At 34.6% G+C, this 26,149-nt stretch overlaps 1 protein-coding gene across 1 annotated transcript; it reads right to left on the bottom strand.

The window, feature by feature from the left end:
- Window positions 1–26,149, bottom strand: LOC127948430 (VPS10 domain-containing receptor SorCS1-like; the record flags this gene model as incomplete). The annotated part of the gene is made up of 16 exons (XM_052544862.1): window positions 26,141–26,149; window positions 25,632–25,705; window positions 22,856–22,920; window positions 22,135–22,253; window positions 21,467–21,556; window positions 19,931–20,110; window positions 17,834–17,980; window positions 14,500–14,602; window positions 11,143–11,219; window positions 8,960–9,051; window positions 8,569–8,676; window positions 6,598–6,715; window positions 4,715–4,848; window positions 2,556–2,669; window positions 2,207–2,378; window positions 1–84 (listed from the first exon to the last, which is right to left on the bottom strand). Coding segments are annotated over exons 1-16 (1,686 nt in total), but the record flags the coding sequence as incomplete, so codon positions are not given.

Raw genomic sequence — 26,149 nt, forward strand, 5'->3', positions numbered from 1 at the left:
ATCCTCGATAGAGCTCACGTTGGAGTAGGTGAAAGCATTTCCATCGCCGAAATCCACTGTGATGCTGGTTTTCGATCCATCACCCTGGGGAAAAAAGGGTAATAACATAAAACATCATTGAGTCTTGGTCAAAAGAAATATAAAACACACACACACACGCACACAACCAGGCTGGTGAACAAATGTTCTTCATTCAAAGAACCACCTGTAATATCTTAGAATATTTCCACTTTTTTTTTAGGCAGAAAGCAAAACTGTTCCTGACTACGGTACTGGCAGAGCTCTGTGTACGATTCATTCAGCTGTCAGTTCATCTGCTTTGGAAGATGCCTCGTCTGTCCCAGACCGCTGATCTACCATTGGAAAACACTGCTCTTGTACAGGCAATATGGACCCACTTTATATTAAGTGGCCTTAACTACTATGTACTTACATTTTAATTAATAATTTAGTACAATGTACTTATTGTGTACATACATGTTTTTACATTGTACTTATATATATATATATATAAAAACTACATGTAATTACATCTGTATTTAATTTCTTTAATTACATTTATAATTACACCTTAACCCACCCTTAAACTTACCCATACCTCTAACCCTCTCCCTAACCTTAACCCTATCCCAACTCAATAGCAGCAAAAGTCTTTTACAATACAATATGAACACAGTAAGTACATTGTATTTATTTTTTATGTAAGTACATAGTAGTTAAGGCCACCTAATATAAAGTGGAACCGGCAATATTTCTAAAAAGCTCAAGCTTATAATGCCCGATTTATGGTGGATGATGGTTATCTCTGTACTTTGGGATATAGCAGTAGGTACTATGGATAAATTGTTAAGGTCACACTTTAGTTCTCACTATAACCAGTTCTCACTATGACTAACTATGACTTTTGCCTCAATTAACTCGTAATTTTCTGGTTATTAATAGTAAGTAAGGTAGTTTTTACAGTTTAGTCATTCATTTCCAGCGTGGTTAATGTATGAAGTTTACATACATAAGTTTACATAAGTGTTCCTGTAGCTCAATTGGTAGAGCATTGTGATATCAAGTGCGAGGTTGGGGGTTCGATTCCCCGGGAACACATGATAGGTAAAAATTGATAGCCTGAATGCACTGTAAGTTGCTTTGGATAAAAGCGTCTGCTAAATGCATACATTTAATTTTAATTTAATTAAATTTTTAATTTAAGTTGTGGACATGCATCTCAGTGCTAAATCAAGATGAGCATTTGTGGTTAACAAGGATTACTTTTTTTAGTAAAATGTCAATGGTTTCACTAGAAAAGACCCTTATTCATTGTCTGGGATTGTGTTTGAATTTGAATTTGAATTTGAACCTTCAACCTGTTTGCTCCCATTGAAGTCCACTATATGGAGAAAAATCCTGGAATGTTTTCCTCAAAAACCTTAATTTCTGTTCGACTGAAGAAAGAAAGACATGAACATCTTGGATGATATGGAGGTGAGTAAATTATCAGGATTTTTTTTATTCTGGAAGTGAACTGGTCCTTTAATATGTTCTTTGTATTAATAAACAGCCAATATGCTAGTAAAATGCATGCTAATACACTACTTGTCAATAGTGATAATTGGTTCTTAAAACAAAGCATTACTGGAGTTGTTTGTTTGTGACTGAATACACTGGTCACAATAGATGGGTTTTGTTCTAAAGTTGCGAATTTAACTTGTGCACAAAATTGGAAACATGGCATAAAACATTTTCAAATTAGCACCGTTTCCATTTAACAAGTCAGAGAACTGAATGAACAAAATGCATTAACATCTCTCATTAATCACATTAGATTAATTGCATTACTCACATTTCACTGCTGGTTATATATATTCTCTTTATAAGCATGTATGTGACAAATAAGAATCTTGAATTAACCCTTTTTGCACAAGTTAAAAACCACATCTAGCGAGCGTAACAACTTTTTTGTAAATTAAGGGATTTTTTTTCTAAATTTGCCATTTCCATCACATGTTTCTGATGCGATACTTTAAAATGTGCATACAATGGGATAATGGAAACATAGCTAATGACTGTTAGCAGTCATTGGGAAAGATGTGTTTTCTAGCTATTATTTTGCAGTTGTTTTTATCTGCTCAGAATGCAAACTCACATTCCCTGAAAGATAATGTATGAATATGTCACCTATAGGCAGTGCAGGAAACACTGAATCTTTCTATACCTCCTCCAGGAAGACGAGAAAGGTGACGTTGCTGGCAACAGAAGCCGTTAGCTTCCCTTCGCTGGTCACTAAGTGAAGGCCCCGAGGGGCCTGGCTAGGGCACAGCTGCCTACGAGCTGTGTACTTCTCCATCACTCCACCGGTGCAGTTATTAGACACCACCTTTCTGTACCTGAACATACATTCAAAAATCACATTTACAAACCAGTTCTGAAGCTCCAATACAAAACAATCAGTTGACAACATTGAAATGCACTAGCCTACTTATCTGCGACAGTGAAAACACATACAACATTTTAAATGAGTCATCACTTTAATGGATAGATGCATGCGTCAAATGAGATCTCACCCAGTGCTGTTGAGGAATGTGTGTTCTGTAGTACAGGTCCGAGACATGGAGGAGGGCAGGAACCAGAATGCTGGAGTACATTTCCCATCAGCCCTTCTCTCGAAGCCATAATCACTGTTAAAAAAAAAAAAAAAAACCCGGTGAGAACAGACATGATTTTCCCTGCTTCAAAATGCCATGCTTAATTCAGTGTGCTAATTGCATTATCTTTTCAATTTCTGAGTTTTCAAGTAAATCCTACTGCTTTTTTTTTTTTTTTTAGTTTATGGTTGGTTGAATTACATAGAGATAGCCTTTATTATATTGAAGTCAAATTATTATTATTACATTATTGAAGCCTTATATTGAAGTCAAAATGACAATTTTTCTCTCTGTGATTAACATTAATAATTCTCAATTTTTTTTATATGGAAATAATTATAGCTGTCATGAATAATATGTATTTAAAGCAAAAGCCACTGACATTATAGTGTATAGTATGTATTCAATCTTTTTTTCTTACTGACAAGTCAAGAAAAGTCTTTAACAAGACATTTTACTCCTTAATAATAATGCTTGTTACATGCTTTAAAGCTTTTTTTTTCTTTGCAGTTATATAACATTTAATTTCTAACAATTTATAAAAATTGTATAGCAGCCTGCAGTTAAAGTGCTAGCATTTCTCTTTCATGTTAACATTTAACAAATATCCCAGAGAAAGAAATATCTATGTATTCTAATACATGGACATCTTTGTCAGCATAAAAATACTTTCGGCATCCACTTTTATATTAATTTATTTATTTTTAGACTTAACTGTCAGACAACAGAAGCCAAAGTTGTTTGTCCTACAATGCAACGCAGCACCCCAATCAAGAAAACAAATGACACTAATTACCATGACAAGCTACACAGATGTAGCCAGCTTGTGTTGGTAAACGCACAGCATTTCACTCCCTGATTAACAACTTTCACACTTTGTTCTGTATGGCCCCGAGGGGCCTGCAAATTTGGAACTTTCCAGAACAGTGACATTAATAACTTTGATAATTCAGGGGGAAATGAGGAGAGAGGCCACATTTACATGATGAGCAAAGACTGTTAGGAATACAGATGGAGGGTTTAAGCAACAAAGCGTGGGGCGTGAAATACTACAGAAGACAGGGTGGTTGACAGACGGAGACAACAGTATTATTGAGGAACTGTGATTTTTAAGAAGTAACATGTCTGTCTCAATTTAGCTGTCTTCACACAGCTTGACTAGTTTCCACATAGCAAAGATCTTCTTTAAGAAAATAACTGCAACTCGTGTGAAAATGCTGATCTTGTAGTGAGGACTAGCCACGACTTATAGATAGAGAGACTTATTTCATAAAGATATCAACTCACAGATACTTCTTCAAAAATTTATTTTGAGACAACTGTTGACATGCACTAAAAAGTTGAGTTCGATTTGTAACTTTTTTTGTTGTTGTTTTTTTTGAAAGAAGTCTCTTGTTCACCAAGGCTGCATTTATGTGATCAAAAATACATAGAGAGAGAGAGAGAGAGAGAGAGAGAGAGAGAAAAAACTGTACTATTAATACAATTAAATTATTAATATTACAATTTAAAAGGGTTTTCTTTTTTAATATATATTTAAATTTAATATATCCCAGTCATGATCCTTCAGAAATCATTCTAATTTTCTATTTTCTGTATATATATATATATATATATATATATATATATATATATATATATATATATATATATATATAATTATTTAATGAATAGAAAGTAAATGTAAAAGTAAAGCATTTATTTTAAATTAAAATATAACATTATAAATGCCTTTTTAATGTCACTTTTGATTAAATGCAATTTTGCTGAATTAAAATGTATCCTCCTTGAAAATTAAATTAAATTAAATTAAATTAAATTAAATTAAATTAAATTAAATTAAATTAAATTAAATTAAATTGTTACTGGCCCCAAACTTTTGATTGGTAAAATTATTTAATTAGAATAAATAATAATAATAATAATAATAATAATAATAATAATAATAATAATAATAATAATAATAATAATAATAATAATAATTTGCTGCGGTTTTTCACATTGACATATCACAGTGTTAAAGTGGTCTGTTTTACAACAGATTGGGAATCTTTAAAGAACAATGCTTGTTTACTTACCACTCAAAGTCTGACTCAGTGCAGTCACATGGCTCGGATATCATCGTGACAGAGTAGGTTTTACCCATAACACACCTGGCTATGGGCTTTAGCTTTCGGTAGACTCTTTTGACTCCCATGAGGCAGCGGTCACCCTATAAGCAGGATTTCAACATAAACATAGATGCATGCATACACACACACATATGTTTTCTACAATAAAGTTGGCATGTGGTGTTTTCGTTCAGGTTTATTTTAGTTCTCACATAATTCATAACAATGAAGCATGTGTGCATCACACTGAATTTACAAAAAATGACTGGAAATTTCCAGAGACTTGAAAGAAGAAGAGAGAAAATAGGAAAGAGTGAGGAAAAACTGTTTCCGCTCATTGTACTTGGTCGTTCCATATTTCATATCTCACACCTGAACTCTGTGGGGTTCATTTTGTCAAAGATTTCAGGCCTCTCACAATATGTTTTATTTTATTTTTTTTCACTGGCTTGATCTCATCAGCATAGTACTGTAGTCTACAGCCCAAAAGCTGACTTTTAACCATCCAAACTTTGATATCATTCTGTCTTCTGTCGACTTCTGTTGTCTTCAAGTCTGCCTTAGCTTCTCAGAGTTTGTCACAGAAATAGAAAGCACTACAAGGCTTCAGGTTAAAGTAGGACAGTCTACTGCCATGTCCTTACAACTAATAAAGGTACATCTATTATACTCCTGTGAGAGGACACTTGGCTTCTGGCGTGGCTTCTGGGATATATATTATTCTGTTCAAATATAGTCTCAGCAGCGGACCCTGGGAAAGAGTGTCAGGACCGGTTAGTAAAAAATATTGTAAAAAAAAAACAGAAAGCCAATGCAGAACACTCTTTAGTGCAATCTAAAGCATCAGGCCTCAGTGGAGAGTTTATTATGCTGGAAAGATCAGACAAAGCAGAAAGGTATCTGACCGAGACTATACTGGCCTCTTTTAATTTTAAGGCTTGAGATGCAGTATAGAAGCTGAGTTGAGGACAGTGATGCATTAAGATGGTAAATGGACTGTATTTATATAGTGCTTTCAACAGACCACATGGCATGGAGCAGCTGGGGTTAGGGGTCTTGCTCAAGGACACCTCGACACTTGGTCAGGTGGATTGAACCACCAACCTTCCAGTTTGTAGACAACCTACATGAACCACTGAGCCACTGCCGCCCTATGGGGCGAGGGGGAGATTTGTTTTACAGAGGAGCCCGAGGGAACTTGGAGCAATTTATTTCAGATTTTTAATCAAAGCTAACAACGTCTCGGTTACGTACGTAACCCTCCTTCCCTGGTGGAGGACACGGAGACGTTATGTCATGACGACATTGAGGATTCACTTGGGAGAGAGACCGGGGAGCCAGAGAGACCGGGATGGGTAGCAGCAGCGGGTGCCTCTCTTTTTAGAAAAGAGGGAGATCGCAACGATGCCATGCTCGTTCGCCCACAAAAGGTACATGAGTCATCAATGAATGCACTTTCTGCATGTTAGATGCCCAGACACTGAAGACAACGACTATGTTCATCCTCAGAAGACAGGTAACGACCACAACCAAGGGGGGCATAGATGGAACGACATCTTTAAAAAGACGCAAGCCGTTCGTGATTTGCTCTTTCAGTTAAAGACATCACAACATAACTCAAAATGACTGACAAAGAGTGAACTTGTTTGTTGTTGGTGACAGAGACAAATTACAGTTCACAATTTTGAACTCAACTCAACATGAAAACTAGTTTTCTGACCTTTCTATTCATTGGGTCATATTTATTTATTTGTTTTTGTTCTATCAAATGTGTATGTGTTTGAAAAAATGATTTGGGCAAATATTCAGATTGGGGAACCAAATGCTAAAATACTAAAATCATTTCTCACCTGGTCATGTAAATCCCACTGCACATAGTCAGACTCGATGCATCTTCTGTTAAAGATAGACCTGAAGTCTATCTTTACCAGCTGCCATTCTGAGCGGTGACTGACGTGACCGAAGATCCTGCAAACAAAGGCACAACGTCAGCCGCTGTATGTCTGGCGAGCAGTGGCATATCGAGAGCACACTGACTCTAATGATTAGAAAGATGTAGAGCGGACAGGAAGAGGAAATGCTTAGCAATGTTATCCAAGTCAAACCACATCAGTGGAAACCTGCGTCAAACTGTCAACAAAAAGTCTGAAACTCACATTGAGAAAGTCTGACACTCAAGAACAGTGTGACACTTTTAGGGCCTGTCAGAAAGAGAGCAGAAAGTATCTAGGAATATCCTACAAAAGGCAAACTTCATGAAATACTTCTCAAAATAATTTGAGGTTGTGCTGGATTCGGGATGATGCCAAATCAGAACTGGCATGGTCTTAATGATTTGCCTTTTCAAATAGGTGAGTCATTACAGGAAGGTTTCAAAATAAACCATTTGCTTTATCATTAATTGCTTTATTTTTATCACCAAGCAAATCACTGAGCATTTTATTCTTACATTTTTTTTTCCCACAATTACCATTTAATCATATGAAACCTGTAATTATGAGAGATTTTTCACTGTAACATAAAGTCACAACTATGAAAAATAAAGTAGAAATTTAAAATCATAATTACAAGATATAAAGTTTAAAGTATAACATTTAATAAAAAGTTTAGTTATACAACATACTTTTAATACAGATATCAAATCAGTTAATCACATAGCAGCAATTCAACGCATTTTTGCATGTAGACATGGTCAAGATGTTCTACTGAAGTGCAAACCGAATATCAGAATGGGAAAGAAAGGTGACTGTGAGTTCACCACATTCAAATGACCTCCAGATCTCAATCCAATAGAGCACCTTTGTGATGTGGATTTGCAACCAGAAAATCTGAAGCAACTGTCTGATACTATGATGTCAATATGGACCAAAATCTCTAAAGATTGTTTCCAACAATTTGCTGGCTGCTATGGCACAAAAAAAATTAAGGTTGTTCTGAGGGCAATGCCAGAACAACCGGGGTCTAGGAAGGTTTACCTAATGAAGCAGTCTATACATTGTTTTCGAGCTAGATAAAATGGTACTAATATGCATGTCTAACAAAGCTGTTTAGTCCTATAGAGGGTAATAACTATGGAAGCCCATTTCTGCCACTGAATAAAAAAATAAATAAAACAAAAGTCTTTTTTTTTTCACGATTATCACAGTTCTGACTTTTTTATCTCACAATTCTGACTTTTTTTTTGAGAAATGCATGATATAAATTAACAGTTGTGGGCTATGTAATCAGAACTGTAAGATATAAACACAATTTTGACTTTTTTTTTTTCTCGCAGAAATGTGTGATATAAATGAACAATTGTGGGTTATAAAGCCAGAATTGCAAGATACAAATAAACTCACAATTCGGAGAAAACAAAAGTCACTGCGAGATAAAATTGCAATTATGAGAAAAAAAGTCACAACTGTGAGATTGAAATTCTGTGAACAAAGTTTATCTCGCAATTCTGACTTTATTTCTCACAATTAGTTATTTCTCAGAATTGTGAGTTTATATCACACTTGTGAATTTTTAACCCACACTGCGAGTTATTAAGCCAAAATTGTGAGAAATAAACTCACAGTTCAGAGAAAATATTCATATTTTTTCATCGCGATTGTGAATTTTTCTTTTTGGCGTAAACGGGCTTCCATACAGTAACAGAACAAATCATGTCAGTTAGGGAAAAAGTGACAATGCCAGCACTACTTTGAATTTACTCAGATTCTTTGATGACATTCAGGGTTTACAGTGTTCATCACATAAACCATATTTCATCAAGCACCATTTTCTCATTCCAGAACAAGCAAAATGTATTACTAATGAATATTCTTCATACTTACGTCATTATAAGCGTTTCCTCGCCCGGTTCGCCCAAGACACCGTCCACGAACAGTGGGGATGAAGTGAAGCTGTATTTGTTCCACACCCTCCCCTCATCAAAGCTCAACCTGTATAGAAACCAGTTGCACACAGCTGAAACTACAGTGTAGAAAAGTCATGTAGAAAAGATTGCATTTCTACACACAGCTGGCAAATAATTCAAACAGGACTTTACTGCACCTTTACGACATTTAATCTAGATTACTAGACAAAAGTATTACACAGTCTACTGGGTTTAATGAGAATGTTCACACTCCCCGTGATTATGTGAGTCAGCTCGGTGCGATTGCATTGACTCATGTTTTACGAACACACGCGTTGAATATTAGTAATGATTTGGTGTAGGATTACCAGAGGTGCCTGATGGGAAGAGGGGTGTGTCTAATTGCCACTAAAGCTCCGCCTTGATCCAGATACAGCACACTGTACTCTTCATCAAATATCTGGAATAGACAAAGAATGTATTAATTATGTGCTGCTCCATTCATTTTGGTATTCTCATTATATACTGTATTAAAATACTGCATAAAGTATAAAACATAACGATATTTAATTTCCTTTTATCACAATTTAGTGAATTTATGTGTGTGTGTGTGTGTTTGATTTATATTCAATATATTATATTACATTATTTTGTATGGAATTAATCTTGAATAATTGATTTGACAGCCTTATTTTTAAATGAGACAAACTATTGACTAATATCAATAGTAAAATTTCAATGAATTTATTAAATTGCAAATACTCACTGATGCGTGTGCTGTTGTTTTCCCTCTAAAATAATATCTAAAATGATTGATGATATATACATATAGATGTACACAGTACTCACACATATTATGTAAACACAAACATTTATTTTGGATGTGATTAATTGCAATTTATCGATTTGACAGCCCAATTTTAAAGCATTTTATCCTATTTGATAAAATTATATAAACTTAATACACGTTAATCAACCTGTCAGCTAATTCAAAAGCAAATTTTAACCCTTTATTTCCATCCAGTTTGATTCTGTCCTGTTTATATTCTTTGTTGTTGTGTAATCAATTTACAATTAAGTCTGTTGTGCTTTTCAGTAAAATACTTCCATAAATTAGACCACACTCAGAAAAAAAAAATAAAAATAAAAAATACAAAAGCAAAGAAGAAAATGTACAAACTGTGACAGTACCTTTTCTAAAGGGTACTACAGTAAATTGCACCATTAGGTACTAAAATGTTCATTTTAGGTACTAATATGTACCTTAAGTTACTATTTTGCATTCTTTAGAGATAAACATGGTGCAAAAGTGTACCTTTTAAAAGGGTATTGCCCCAGTGACAGCTTTTGTACCTTTTCTTATAAGAGTGAACACAAGCATAATTTTATATATATATATAGAACTAAATAATAATAAGAATAAGAATAAGAATAATAAAAAAACTCTAAAAGCAGTGGCCCCTCTATTCATCATTACATATTCGCTATAAGTTGCAAACATGTATGAAACAAGTAATTGCCTTACAGTGGAAAATCCAGCCTGATACAACAGTAGGTTGACCTACTGCAAAGTTGAACTGAAAATTGAGGCCCTAATTAGCAGTTTCCATTTGTTTGCCCCAGAGCTCTGATAACTGCACTGTAGGTGCTGTGAATTCTTGCTGACATGAATTCCTGTTGAATTTCAGCCTTGGGGCTTCAAACGTTTAGCATACACAAGTCTGTTAAAGTGGAGGAAAACACCATCTGATTGGCTTAAGTACTTCATGGGCTAATGATTACGAGGCTAGTGTTTATGTTAGCGGGATACTGTGTGGGGTCTGTTTTGTTTTCCTTTGGCTGTGAACACACTGGAAAAGTTGGATCAACCGAGCTACAAGCTCCGCTAGAGTCATTATAACCAAGAAATGCATATGACCCTGGGTGCTTTGATCGACATAAATCTATGATAAATAAGGACTGCTTATTTCTGAAAAATATATTTGGTGGTTGAGTGCCAAAGTTTAAAGAAAAAAAAAACCTTCACATTATGTACTCCTGCTCATATGTGTCTCAGGGCATTATTACATATGTTCTCGTGTTATTTTCATTCATAATGTCAGATTGGATGAGTTATGACAATATTTCATATCCTTACTCTTCTTGGGAGGGCTTTCAATTTGATTAGATGAAAGCTGACAACCACAGGTCTGCTGTCCTTGAAATGATGCTATTTCTCAAATCCCAGTGATTGTAATTCTTACTGACAAGAAATATGACATCAAACCCGTGCCCTACCCGTGCATGCTTTAACTTTTTGCCACATTAATTTTCTCTTAATTATTTGAGCTCTCCAATTTTAATTAGACAGCTGGCCCCATAAATTTACATCGCATCATCAAACATGCACCCACGGGCATCATATATGTCATTGAATTTAGTTTTCTCTGAAGGTGTCATTTGATTATTGGCTTTGAAATGCGGCACATGGATTTATCCGCTTAAAGATAAGCATCAGTGCTGAAATTACTGTCCACCCTCATCTGGCTGAACACCCCATGGTCAGAGTCACCTGCCGCCACGTGTTTCCAGCGTCGGATGTGATGAACATGCTAACGTTGCTGCTCGTTAACTCTGCGCCGATTGAACCTATGGAGAGAAGAGCAGAACAATTACAGTCATGCTTACAGAAGCAGATCAAGAGTAGATAACTAAAGCTATATGAATATGAAGATTGAGTGGATTGTGCCAAATGATCATTCCAAATGCTGGCAAGTGTTTTATAGATTTCGTCACGATTTGTATTTCTCTTAATCATTCATTTACCCACAATGACTACATTTTATCATTAGTTTGTGATTATTAATGATGACTAGATTAGTTTGAAGATTAGAAAATAAATGTTTTTGGACTGTAAAATGCAAGGGTAGCTACAGAATATCATATACTCTCTTTCCCTTTTTCCCATAATGCTATAGTGTGTGCAGTATTCTGTGACAGAATAACTATTATGTAACTTGGTTTTGTTCCATTGTGTACTGCAGGATAAAAGAAAAGAAAACAAGTTTGAATGAGAAACATTCAAATGAGGTGATGAAAAGATTCATGCATTCAAGGGATAGATAAATGGATGGATAGATGGATAGATGAATGGATGAATGGATGAATGGATGGTAAATTAACAAAGATGGTTGAATGGATTAATGGATGGACAGAAATATTGATGGACAGATCAATGGATGATGGACAGAAAGGTGGATGTATAGAAATATGGATGGATGAATGGAAAGACTTAAAGACGGATAGATGAATTGACAGAAACATAAATTAATGGATGGATGGACAGAAAGATGGATGGATGGATGAAAAGATAGAAGGACAAATCAAATTGATGGATGGACAGAAAGATAAATGGATTTTGTTCAATTATGATAATTGATGCAATGAAAAGATATGCATTTAAGGGATAAAATGATTGGCGGACAGAAAGATGGTTGGATGGATGAATGGATGTACAGAAAGATGGATGGATTGCTGGATGGACAGAAAAATAGATCGACAAATCAATGGATGGATGGACAGAAAGATTGATTTGTATCCAGCGGGATAAGATACAAAAAATATTTTAAAGATATTAAATAAAAAAATATATTTATGCAATAAAAAGATAAATCCATGCACTTGAGGGAGGGATGGATGGATGGATGGAACAGACAGAAAGATATATGGACAGATAAAAGGATGGACAGACAGAAAGAAGGATGGACAGATCAACAAATGAATGAACAGAAAGATGGATGGACAAAGATGGATGGACAGAAAAGTAAATCAACGGATGGATGGACATGAAGATGGATGGATCGATTGGATGATGGATAAACAGTATAAAATAGATAGATAGATAGATAGATAGATAGATATATAGATAGAAATAGTCAGATAGATAGATAGATAGATAGATAGATAGATAGATAGATAGATAGATAGATAGATAGATAGATAGATAGATAGATAGATAGATAGCTTTTTACAGCAGCAAATGCATCATGTGTAATGAAATCAGAGTCTGACCCTGTGAGGTAAGTAGGAGTTCTAGAAAACCTCTCTATCTAATAAGCTAAGCAACTCAGGAAAGTCTGTGGCTTCTCTACAACCCTTCTGCCATCAAATCAATCAACTAAACGTCAATTTAGAGCCTAATATCTAATAGTCGCTCTCCTCCTAGGATTACTTATCTAGATAGTTACAGTGCCAAGACATTTATATTTCATCTGCGTGCATCCGGAGGCAATATAGTCGGCGAGCGTCACGAAAGACACAAGCCTGAAGGAGTAAAATGAAAAAGTCACAAGCGCTTTCAATCTTATAAAATAAACATTTGAAGTTTGAAGTGGTGGAAGAGTTAGTCGGTTGTGAAAACAGAAGATGACGGAGAGAGAATAATAAGAATGCTCTAAAGACTCTCTGCCGCTAATCTCAAGAGTAGCACTTAGCATTTCCATTTGTTTATGCTAGCACGACACTAATCTTGTTTATAGTCCATATACAGATGCCTGTGCTCCACGAGCGCAAAATGAACATCTTCGACAATAACAGTGTCATAAGCGCTCAAGATGAAAGGAATTTAAATATGTTTCGCCTTTGGAGTTCCAAAACAAAAAAACGAATTGATGTCAGGGATTTAAGGAAGAATACAAGAGCTACACACTTTAAAAAGTATTTTCTTCTTCCAGTACCTGTCATCTAGACAATTGTTCTACCTGTCTGTATCCAAAGCAAAAATACAAATAATCCTCGAGTATTGAGGTTTATTAATCTTTTTCTAAATATGTGTCTTCAACTTTGAAATGCTTCTTTAAAGATTTAATCTGAAACATTTCAGGCACATTTTTACAGGGCAGTTCCAAATTAAGAAAGTAAAGTAACCACAGTTTTATATAATTACTAGAGGTATTGTTAATGAAACAGTACGATGAAAACATTTATGTAATATTAATAATACTATTACATTTTAAAAATTAAATTTGTAAGTGCTTGTTTCAGATAATAGTATACTTTAATGGTAAGCAAATATACATGAGAAAAAAAAGGGGGGGGGGGGTGGGGTTTGGTGGTACAGTCAGACTTTTATTAATTTCTTCATTTATTTATTGTAAGTAATTAATACTTAAAAAATGCTTAACAATAAATAAATAAATTTTGAGCATCAAATCGACATATTAGATTTATAAGATTTATATTATATTTATTATATTTCAATTTTTTTCATTTATTATTTTTAGAAATTAATTCATTTTTATTTGTGAAAGGAAATTATGTATATATATATATATATATATATATATATATATATATATATATATATATATATATATATATATAAAACATTAAATTAAATTAAATTTTATTTGTATAGCACTTTTCTTGATGCAAATTGATCATGATGCGTATAAAGTTATATTTATGTTTTTTTTTTTTTTGTTTTTTTTTTTTTGTGTGTGCTTGTTATTGAGAGTAAAGTGGAGAGATGACAGAAAAGTATTGGGTGGAAAGAGGGGAGCAGGATCAGCAAAGGACCTTAAGGCGGGATTCGAACCTGGGTCGCTGTGAGTGCGGGTACACTGCTCCCGGTGTGTGTTCACAGTGTGTGTGTGTGTGTGTGTTCACTGCTGTGTGTGTGCACTTTGGATGGGTTAAGTGCAGAGCATTTATTTTGAGTATGGGTCACCATACTTGGCTGAATGTCATGTCACTTTCGTCACTATATGTCAATGCACTAACTTATTTTCACCAGCGTAAAGAGTTTTTTTTTTTTTTTTTTCTTACTACCCTTAAAATTTTAGAGAGTAGAGCATATTTGCACTTTATGTATGAATACAAATAAGATACGAATATTGTTATCAGGATCAGTCATTTTACCCAAACTCACCTGATGCTACTATGATTCCAGGGGCAGACTCTCTGCTGGCTATGTTTCCAGATGTGTATGGGTTTGCAGATACGTGCAGGTGGAGATGCAGGGAACAGTACGGCTAGAAGCAACACAAACAATCATCTCAATCAAGCAGGGTCTCAACATCGGTACGACCCCCAGTGTGTGGCCTCCACTAAACTGTCATTGTGATTGGGCTCGAATAAAAACCCATTTAAAAATCCCATAACAGCAAAGGCTTATGACTTTTTTTTTTCCCATCCCAACATTAATTTTGATTGGAATAACCTTTAGTGACACAATTCTCATTATAAGTCTGGAAATGCCAATGGTAAGCACATGTTGCAAGGGTTGTTTAGGGGTTTATTAAAACTTTGACATTTTCAAACAAATAGCTCTGTAATGGATGGTGAAGGCAAGGCCAGCAGTGGGACTATTAATTAGTTGAGTTTATCAAAGGGTAATTATTTTTGTTTGCACTTGGGGGGTTGGGGGTTTGTGGAGGCCATTCACTGGAGATGGAAAATATCTCCACAGAATGAAATATACGTCATGTCATTTGAAATGACTAGCAGCATTGATTACGTAGACCTCATCCAAACACCTGTGTCTACAGGAATGTGCATTCTGTTGGCATATTACCACTTATTACTTTTATTATTATTATTGAGCCATTGTGCAAAATTTTTTCAAATACCAAAAAAATCAAGCATGACCATGTGAAACATGAGTGTTTTTCTCAAAACTAAGTTTTCCTGTCTTTATTAGTTTCATGTTCAACTGTGAACATCACAGGAACATTTCCAATGCATCTCAAAGAGCATGCTTTAAGTACTAGTTATACATTATTGTTATAGTATTTATTGATATGTCACAAAATAACAGTCTTAGCACAGGTATATTTGCAGTAATAGACAACAATACATTGTATTTTTTGTTTATGCCAAAAAAAAATTCCATCAAGATATTTTGTACATTTCCTACAATAAATATATCAAAACCTAATTTCTGATTAGTAATATGCATTTCCAGCAACTTCATTTGGACAACTTTAAAGGCAATTTTCTCAATATTTAGATTTTTTGCACCCTTAGATTCCAACATTTTCAAATAGATTTATCTCAAATGTAAATTTATCTCAGCCAAATATTGTCCTATCCTAACAAACCATACATCAATGGATAGCTTATTTATTTATTAGCAACTAATTTTATATATTTCATATTATTATTATTATTTTAATTTATGAATGCATTTTTGGTCCAGAATCGCATATTTTGAATGAGCTTTTTAATTAATACTATTATTATTTTTATTTAATTAGAAATTTAGTTTTGTGCTATTTGTCATCAGTTTTTTTTTTTTTTTAGACATTTGCATTTAATGTTTTATTTCAGTAATTTTTTACCTCAATTGTGTACTAAATTTCAGTTAGTTTTCAAGCCAAAAATGCTTAATCTTTTATATTTTATTTGAATTAATGATTTTTTTATAGCTTTCATCACCAAAAAGAACATAGTATATATAAACAAAGTATATATAGCGTTCAATGATGTACATTATATCATTTTAACTAAAAGTATATATATATATATATATATATATATATATATATATATATATATATTAGGGGTGTAACGATACGCGTATTCGTATTGAACCGTTCGGTACGACGCTTTCGGTTCGGTACGCGGTACGCATTATGTATACCGAACGGTTCGTTGGAGTAATTAATTATATTTGAAAAAAAAAAAAAAAGAGAGAGAAAGAAATATAATGATATGCGTTCAACAAGGTAGCCCAATAACCCAAACAACGTAACAGGCAACGCCCCTGACACTCCCGAAGAAGAAAAAAACACCATCTTATATGTTTATGTTAGGCTACTCAGCAGGCGCTCGCTCACTCAGTACACGCTGAAGGCTCGTTGCAAAATAGCCAATGCGTTTAACAGACTAGAAATGAGAAGATCCTCCAATAACCAACAGGTCTGGTGTTTGGGTGCACTTTGGATTCCCTTTAAGCTATAATGGTGATGGCAAGAGAGTGGTGGATAAATAAACAACGGTATGTCGCATCTGCAACATGACAGGGTACACCAGCGGGAATACAAAAAAAAAAAAAAAAAACCAGCGGGAATATCTGGGATATATGCGTCAGTACTATCTGGGAAAAGACGAAAAAAAGGAGAAACATGCACGCAGCAAACTATCCCTGCAGCATTTAGACACTATAGCTTACAGGGAATCCAACCCAAACACCAGACCTGTTGGTTATTTTAGGATCTTATATTTCTGGTCTGTTAAATGCATTAGACATTTTGCAACGAGCCTTCAGCGCGTGCTGAGTGAGCGAGCGCCTTAGGGGCCGTTCACATATCGTGCCTAAAAACGCATGGAAAACGCTAAGCGCGTCTTTCTCCTGAGGCGTCTGTCTTTGCTAAGCAACAATGACGTGCTCTCTCCATGAGACGCGGAAATTTCAGCGAAGGATAAATGGATTTGCAGCTCTAAAAATCGCTTGCAGTAGCTCTGCTACTGAATTTATTTCAAAATTGCAATCCATATACAACTATGATCAGCTGTTCCTTCATCTTGGCTGAGCTCTCTACGTTGTTACGGGAAAGGATGAAGCTGATTGGTTGGTTCTTGTCACATGACCCGCGGTGCGCTTGCGGCATTCTGAAAAGTTGAGATGTTTTTACATTTTGCTGTATCTAAAACGTATCGAACCGAACCGAACCGAACCGTGACATCAGTGTATCGTATCGAACCGAACCGTGAATTTTGTGAACCGTTACACCCCTAATATATATATATATATATATATATATATATATATATATATATATATATATAAAGATGTATTTAATAAAATAAAGGGTTCGTTCCTTTTACATCAGTTAACACATTAACAGCTTGATTGGAAAAGACACACACTAAAATATGCTATTCACAAATAGGTCATTTGTTTAATTATTAGATTTTTCTTCTTTTTGTTCATTCTCATATTCCATCTATATTCCTCTTTGACACCGTTGTCTCTTTAGAAAGAAAGTACAATTAATTTAAGGGAAAAAAATAATAAATAATAATAATAATAATAATTATTATTATTATTATTATTATTATTATTATTATTATAATTTTAATATAATTTAATAAAAATCAACCCCCGAGACATACACTAAAATGCTTATAGCTGAAGAAACTTCCCTCTTTGTTTAATGCTTCAAAAGCTAAAATCTGGTAAGTTGCCATTGTGAAAGTATACACTCTCCTCATAAAGCTCATTTATGAATGTCTTTTTCCTTTCCCACAAGTCCACTCACCAGCATACAATGGATTCGGTTTCCTCTGAGATCAGCCGAGGGAGCCTGCAGGAGCCTCCAGTCACGGCCTTTGTTATAGGTTATGTATGTCTTCACCTCATTATTCAGCTTCTTATTAGCCAAGAACATGCCTTTTATTCCTGCCACCTAGGGATGGGAACATAAACAAAGAAAGATAATGATGAAGAGATAAATCACTAATAACCATATCCCTAAAGTTACACCTTTTCCTCCTATAGAAAAAAAAAAGAGAGAGAAAAAAAAATACATAAAAAGCTCCGTACATACAGAACAGCAGTTCCTGGTCTATCTATTGGTGTGGAATGGGAGTTTGTAAGGGAATGAGAAGGTAATCCATGTCTGTCCTGAACAGAAGTGACATCTCTTCAGGGCCAGGAAGCACTAGAGAGGAGGAGAGGCAGACAGAGATGGGCCTCGAAGGGCACTGACTATTCAATAATTGACGAATATTTCAATCTAGCCACCGGCTGAGATTTTAGCATATGTTACACGGAGGTGGCGACCTCAATCAAGTCACTGGACTCTTCAGCCTATCCGAGGGCCAAATGTGATTTTATGGGGGTTGCTATCATCAACAGTTTAATTATTTGATCAGGAGATAGCTTGACACCTGCTGGCCTCTGTTGCAATGCACGGCTGCATGCGCTGTTCCTTCCAGAGGTGTATGAATAGAGATCTGGGGTATTCTTCAAGAGATGAGCTGTCTACACCCAAACCCTAATTTGCTGGCTTCAGTCAGAGCTTTGGCAGAGCTATCAGACCAGTTTGTAGTGCTATAAAAAATTGGGAACTAAAAGCACTCCAAAGCCCTGCCTGCTCTCAGATTGTAAGGTATCTTGTTGCATTCAGGTATTTGGAAAGACATTGATCAGAGTTAAATGCTGAGAAGGTCAATAGTACACCAGGGACAGGAAACTAACTTTTGTTCAGACAGGCTGCAAAATCGTTTTTAGATTCCAATCCAGTTGTTTAGTTGTTTGTAGTCTTAACACCACACACACACACACACACACACACACAAACACATTAAGTGTTTACCGGGATATATTAAAATTAAATATATATATATATATATATATATATATATATATATATATATATATATATATATATATATATATATATATATATATATATATATATATTTATAAACCCATATGTGTTCTGAAATCTAAGTAAAATGTGATTTTCTTTCTTTTTGTTTTCCTTTAAATTTATAATAATCATAACCATTGCATTTATTTTGAAAAAAAAAAAAAAAAAAAAAACTATTTTTTCTATTATGACATTTACTGGTTGACCAATTTTTTTTTATTTTCAACAGTCATTAATTGTGTACAGTCTTCAGCGTCATGATCTTTCATAAATGCTTCTAAAATGCAGATTTGGTGCCCGATAAACATTTCTTCTTATTATCAACACTGAAAACAGATGCTGCTAAACACTTTTGTAAAAAAAGTATACACTACTATTCAGCAGTTAAGTAATAAATATGTAATAAAATATTAATTATATAATAATAATACTTTAACCAAAAAAGGACAGTAAAGACATTTATTATGTTCCAAAAGATTTCTGTTTAAACAAAAGCTGCTCATTGGACATTATATTCATCAAAGAATCCTGAAAAAAGAAAAGAAAAGAAAGAAAGAGTTTCCAAATTTTTTTTTTTTTTTTACATGGATAATAATCATTGTTAATAATAGTGTACCAAAATAATGAATATTGACTGAGGTTAAAATCAGCATGTTCCATCCATCCATCTATTTAACATAATAATATAACATTGTAAAAATATATATACATAAAAAACATTTAACACTGTGTCCAAAGATTTAGATGCACAGAGAGTATTCTGGGTTCCTTGTTTAAATAATCCACTGATAGTCATGTAATGAATACCTTAATTAATTAGCACTGCTATTAAATCAATTAGGACTACACCCAATTAGCATTAATTAGTGCATTCAATTTGATCATGCTTTAATATCCAGAGAAATGTGAACATGAAGCAGTGATATTGTCTCAGCACTGTGTGGAAAATAAATGACACTGTTGTGTTGTAGAGGGATGTACCTCATATAGATCTATCATGACATTTCCCTCTGGTCCCATACTGCTCATGACGTTCTCCAAAGCCAGCGTGTAGTAAACGCCTCCGGCCTCTGACACGTACAGGTTGTAAGTGTCATTCTGGTTCCACTCTTGAACTGCCGCCACGACCCGGTTCTCATCTGTACTGATCACATGCAGATCCTGGGGAAAAAATAGAAAAGATATTTCATGAGACGGATCTGTGATTTATTTGACAAAAGAATATTCTGCCTCCGGCATTATCCAAATGTTGGCATAAACATGTCAATAAAGAAGTCTATAAAACTGACAAGGAGCGTTTTATAATAGTGGGTTATGATTGATGCACTTAGGTGCGGACCAGTATAGCTGCATGACTTCAGTTTTGTATAAGACATTATTTGATAATAATTATGTAAAAAGAAAAAAAAAAGAAAAACTGCAAAACAGCATATAAGATTATAAGATTATTAACAGCATATTTCTGAAGGATCATGTGACACTGAAGATGTAATGATGCAGAAAATGCAGTTTTGCGTCACAGAAATAAATGACATTTAAAAAAAAACTGTTATCTTAAATTGTAATAATATTTCACAATATATGATATTGTCACTGTTGTTGTACAATAATTTCCCTTTATCTAGCTGTCTATATCTGTATTTAATATTGATACAATGTGCATTTTGTCAATAAAACTGCCACGGAAGTCTCTAAACTTCAATTGCCTTTTATTCTCTTGATGAGCCGACTGAATTTCCTGTGCGGTTCATAACCGAGCCATTCAGATGATTTAACAACTCTGTTCAGTCTTTTCTATCATCACAAAGAAAAAGGAGGCAGAACTATTAAAACTTAAGTGGCTTTTAATATTCAAGCATCAAAACACCTTTACCCTTCTCATTTGCATATATCAGAGGAGGACGACTTTAACTTTAATGTGATTTTTGCCTCTAATCAAGCGAGATTGAATATGAATGTATTTACCGGGACGGCTGGGGACAGCCGGAGAGCAGTGGCGGTTTCACCCCACTGAGCTGAATCCGATTAATAATCAGTATCAGACCCTACTCTCACCTGCCTTGGTTTGCTCACAGCTCCGGCGTACAGCAAATATTCTTATTAGGCCTAAATCGAGCTTGTCAGTTGGGCAAATGCAACAAAACCACATGCTGGCAGTTTGCGAATTTCATCTACCCCAGACTGGGTGTGTGCTTAAAGGAGCGCCGAGAGCTTGATTGAATAAAACATGTTTAATTGTCATGTGAGCGCAGCAGATTTTAAGCTTTGAATAATAACACAGCATCGTGAGAGGCGAGGGACCTTGGTAGCATCTGCGTCCCCGAATTCACTCACTCAGAAGTAAGAGCCTGCCAGATGCCGGCAAGAAAAAAATCAGAATTTGTAAAGGTTTAAAGCTTCAAAGGCTAACATCGAGGGACACGGTGATCTGGGTCTGAAATAGAAATGACTGTTTACTCTGTCACAGCGTAGCAGATTCTGACTTTGTGTCGAGCAAGTGTGAATGAGCTACCCTACCTTTGGAAGGGTGTATTTGGGAAGCTTCATGGGTGTAAACACATCTCGCCTGGATGACACGTAGTAGATTGGCCGACCGCCGGTTGACACCTTGGGTAATGGAGGGATCACAAATAGACAGGACTAAGACGCTTTAGAAAGAAATAACATTTTGAGTTCTACCGGGATTTTGGTCACATATTAGGGTTAGCATTATGCATTGCGATATGATCAGCGCAATTCAATCACGTTATCATAATTGAATCGCAGCTGAAACTGTGCCAAATGCCTGACACGGACTGGATCTGGAGGATTAGTTTCTATCTGTGCTTTAATTAGGGCACCTCATAGACCCTGTTCACACATGGGCAAAAATCTGGGGGAAAAAAAAGTTGCGTAGTGAATTTCAACCATTTTTAAAATAAACTTGTTGGTTGTGTGTGTGTGTTTTTAAAAGAGAACAGCCTGCCCATGAAATCATTTTGAAGGTTTGACAAAAAAAAAAAAAAAAAAAGATACCATGTTTGCACTTAAATTAAAACTCAAGGATGCACTTAGGTATAATAAATTCAAGTATAACTGAGCTTGTATATTGATACAAGAATTAAAAATATATGTGCAAAATCATATGAAAAAAACAATGATTACAGCCATACTAGTCAAAGGTTTCCCCTCTGTAAATAACTCACCTGAACAAACACATACTCATCTTGGACCACCAGGGAGTTGGGGTCAATGTATCCAGGAAAAGGTTTGCCCTTGTTGGCATCTGTGCAGTTCTGAAGCTTGCATGTGACATAAAGAGCCTCTGCAACAACAACAGGACAAACGGCAGAAAAACATGACGGTACAGTCAGACTGTAGAGAGATAATAGTAATACTGTTATTGATTTCTCCTGTATTACATGTTACAGCTCACCAAAGATTTTTAAGTTTATTGCAAATAAAACAAAAATGCTACTTAAGTCTATAAACTTCAACATTTCAGATTTAATTCAATGTGTAACTTGCGATTAATTTATTATTTTTAGTTAAAACTATTATTATTCACTACATAACCACAATTGCCATCTAATATTTCTCAATAAAGGTCGATTCTATGGTACTTATAACATCAACAGACTTATATTTTACTTTAACCATGAGAGGAAAATCTTTAGTAGCCTGTACGTTTAAAAAAAGTTAGAACTGTACCCAGCCTCACTAATTGTCCTTGTATATTAACTTAAAAAAAAAAAAAACACTCAAAATAACATACAGTAGAACTGACACATGTAGCTTTTCTAGTGCAGAACTGTCTGTTTTTAATTCTAAAGTGAAGCCTGTTTTGAGTGTTGCCTTGTGCCATTTCTGAATTATTACTTCTTGAAATGTAATCAAAGCACGTCCAGGGACGCCATTCAGACTTACGGGTTTCTGAGATGCTGGTCTCAAGGTGAATCAGGCCCGGCTCTTTATCAAGGCCCAGTTTAGACCTGGAGAGCCCAAAGGAAATAAAAAACATGGTTTTATAAAATGAGCTTTGGAAAACGAAAATCCTTTGTGTTTCCCTACAACAACAGATGGGTCAAAATAAGGGCATTGGCTTTTTTTGTGTTGGCTAAAAGATCCATGTTAGCCTCCCAAAGGAGCGATGCAGGTTGAGTCTAGAATGTACCATCAGAACACCCAATCCTGTTAAGTCTCCATTTCCATCTCCATCTACCCGTGCTTTCTGACAGAAGCAAGGAGCATATCCTGACATCATTAAAAGTAAGCCCTTCTCATTTGCTTCCCAAGAACACCCACAGGCAGCGCACACAGCTCTCTCACTCTTTTTAATGTGGAAAAAAAAAATCATTGTTGCATGAAATATTTATTCCAGACTGAAAAATCAGACAGAGCTGCTCCGGAGAGGAACACACAAAGGTAGAAGCAGACTATCTCAAGACTTTATCATGACACTTATTGGAAGTATTGACGCTTTCACAAATATAGCATCCCTTGGTGTGCTCTGGGATCAGCCTTAAAATTTTAAAGGCAGAGCGGCTGATTCAATAAACCTCTTTTGCACACAGTATTTTGAGACTGACCTGCAATGCACAGAGTGACGAGGTTTATTTAGCAAAAATGATAATTAATGTGAGGTGACTGTATAAAAAAAAAAAAAAAACACTTATTACACAGCTCCTCAAATAAATAATTAAATAAATGGACATACATGGTATTGATTTTATAATCATAGCTGTATATTATCTTATAGCTTCCCCTAAGAAAAATGAACTCTAATCATGCATTGTGCGTTTAAATTGATCTTCATTCTTTTTCAGTACAAACACTCTCCCTTTACGTATATTCAATGTAGGCTTATTATTGCTTATTTACTAAAGATAACATTATTTTTCTGGTATAGTTGGCCCATAGCAAACGAGAAGTGCATAACCAGGCAATGCTGGCATATAATGTATATCAGTGCTAATCTAGTTTTACTTGATTCATACCCAAGATTATTACTTACTCCCTTACTCACAAGAACAGTTCAATTCAGTTTCAAAGAAAATTGACTAGGTTTCAATTTCAGATCAGTTGGGTAAAGAGGTAAAGGAGTTCTGACCGATTCAGCTCCACCAAGACTTGAAATCTGTGCAGGCATTAGGCCAGAAACGAGCCACATCAATTGAGAGTTGCTTTTGAAGCACTGACAGATACAAAAGTCCTTTTCATCCATTCAAGGCTCCATTTCTTCAATAATCTCATATGCTGGCTGCGACTATGGCGGTGTATCTCATCAAAAGGGACAATCTAATTTCACATAGTCAATAGCTACACATTTTTAAGGGATATATGTCTCATCTCACTTCAGATAATAAGACTCCATATGTGAGAGTTCATAGAGCGGAACTTGTGAGGATAGATCATTACCAGCCTAAAAATAATGGTACTCCAGGCTGACTCTCTGATGTCTTCGCTCTGTCCTACTTTGACGGTGCTTATGCAAAAATCTCACACTAAAATGTTCTCACAAAACAAAATCCTGGTTCTAAATTACTAGAATTTGAGAGAAACAACTGACATAACAGTTGAGAGTTTAAACTGAATGTAAGATGACACAATCTTACAAAAGCATTCATTTACCTTTTTAATAACATTTACTCAATCAACCATTTAATGTGTAATCAATTATTCTTCATATATATATATATATATATATATATATATATATATATATATATATATATATATATATATATATATATATATATATATATATATATAGTCTTAGTTAGAAAAGGCTACTATATTTAATACAGTGCATGTGTGATATGAATTTATTTTGTTAAATAAAATAAATAAATAAATAAATGTTTAAATAAATAAATAAAATAAAATTCTGTCTGACTATAGTGACAGTTCAATAGATGAAAATCAGCTTTAAACCATTCTGCAGTTTAATTTAATTCATTCATTCATCAATGCCATACATTACAAAACATATTTAACATGACTTTGCTTTGGAATAATAATATAATAATAGTATTAATAATAATAATAATAATAATTAGTATTATTATTATTGTTATTATTAATAACAATAATAATAATAATAATAATAATAATAATAATAATAATAATAATAATAATAATAATAATAATATTCTTTTATTGTTGCTGTTATTTACTTCTGTCATCACTTTTTAACCAAATACCAAAGATTCAGTTGAATATATGTTTACAATACTTTATAAAAATGAGTATGAAAATAAGTAAATAAATAACTCAATTGATCCATGCTCAAAATACCTTTCAGTTCATTTCAGCTTGTCCACTTGAGACCAAGGATAAACATAAAATCGAATCGAATTTAGAATTTATTTCTCAACAGGTCTCTTTAATCACCACAGTCTAGACATCTATTAGCCGTCCTGATCAAGTTGAATAAGCTTTGTTAATGACTAAATTATTTGCAACATTGCAAATGCAGACTCTGACTCAGTACAAGGTCCAATGACAACATTTGTTAGAGAGCTTCTAAGCTTTGGATGAAAACCTTGAGGTAGCATTGGTGGTGGAACACAGTGGGAAAGATCACATCAGGATTGAACAACAGTCCGTGTTCTTTGCTTTATTCTTTTATCAGGCACAGAATGCAGGAGCTCAAATGATTGAAGTTCCACATGCAGTAGAAGAAATCCCACAGAGAGCTTACCAGTAGAATCGATTGGGCGCCACCCGCTCGTGAACGAGCTGCCATCGACGGCCGAACTCAACAGAGCTGTAGAGCTGAAGACGAAAAACTGTGTTAGCAAAGGGTTTCTATGAAGATTCCCGTCTCTTCTGATGATGCACATCTACCTATTGGCATTGTTTAGGTCAGTTTAGTTTACTGGATTCTTATCAATAGCTCTGTTCAATAAACAAGTGAACTGCCTCAATGCATATCTGATTTTCTCCTGTTTAACTGTTTACATTCATTTAAGACATTACCAACTGTGTTTAAGTGAATAAAACTGGTGCAAAAAAAATATATATATTTTTTTTAATGTGATTTGACCATTTTATTGCAATCAATTTTGCTACTATTTCCTAAAATATATATTATTAATATATTTCCTAAAACTTAAAGTTAGTAGGGTACAGTACATGTGATGCTGTCCTAAAATTGATCCAAAACAAGGTATCTTAGAAGCCATCACACACTGGGAACAGAATTCGCACCAGAGGCAT

Source organism: Carassius gibelio, chromosome B1 (genome assembly GCF_023724105.1).
Source record: "Carassius gibelio isolate Cgi1373 ecotype wild population from Czech Republic chromosome B1, carGib1.2-hapl.c, whole genome shotgun sequence".
In the NCBI taxonomy this organism is placed as follows: Eukaryota; Metazoa; Chordata; class Actinopteri; order Cypriniformes; family Cyprinidae; genus Carassius; species Carassius gibelio.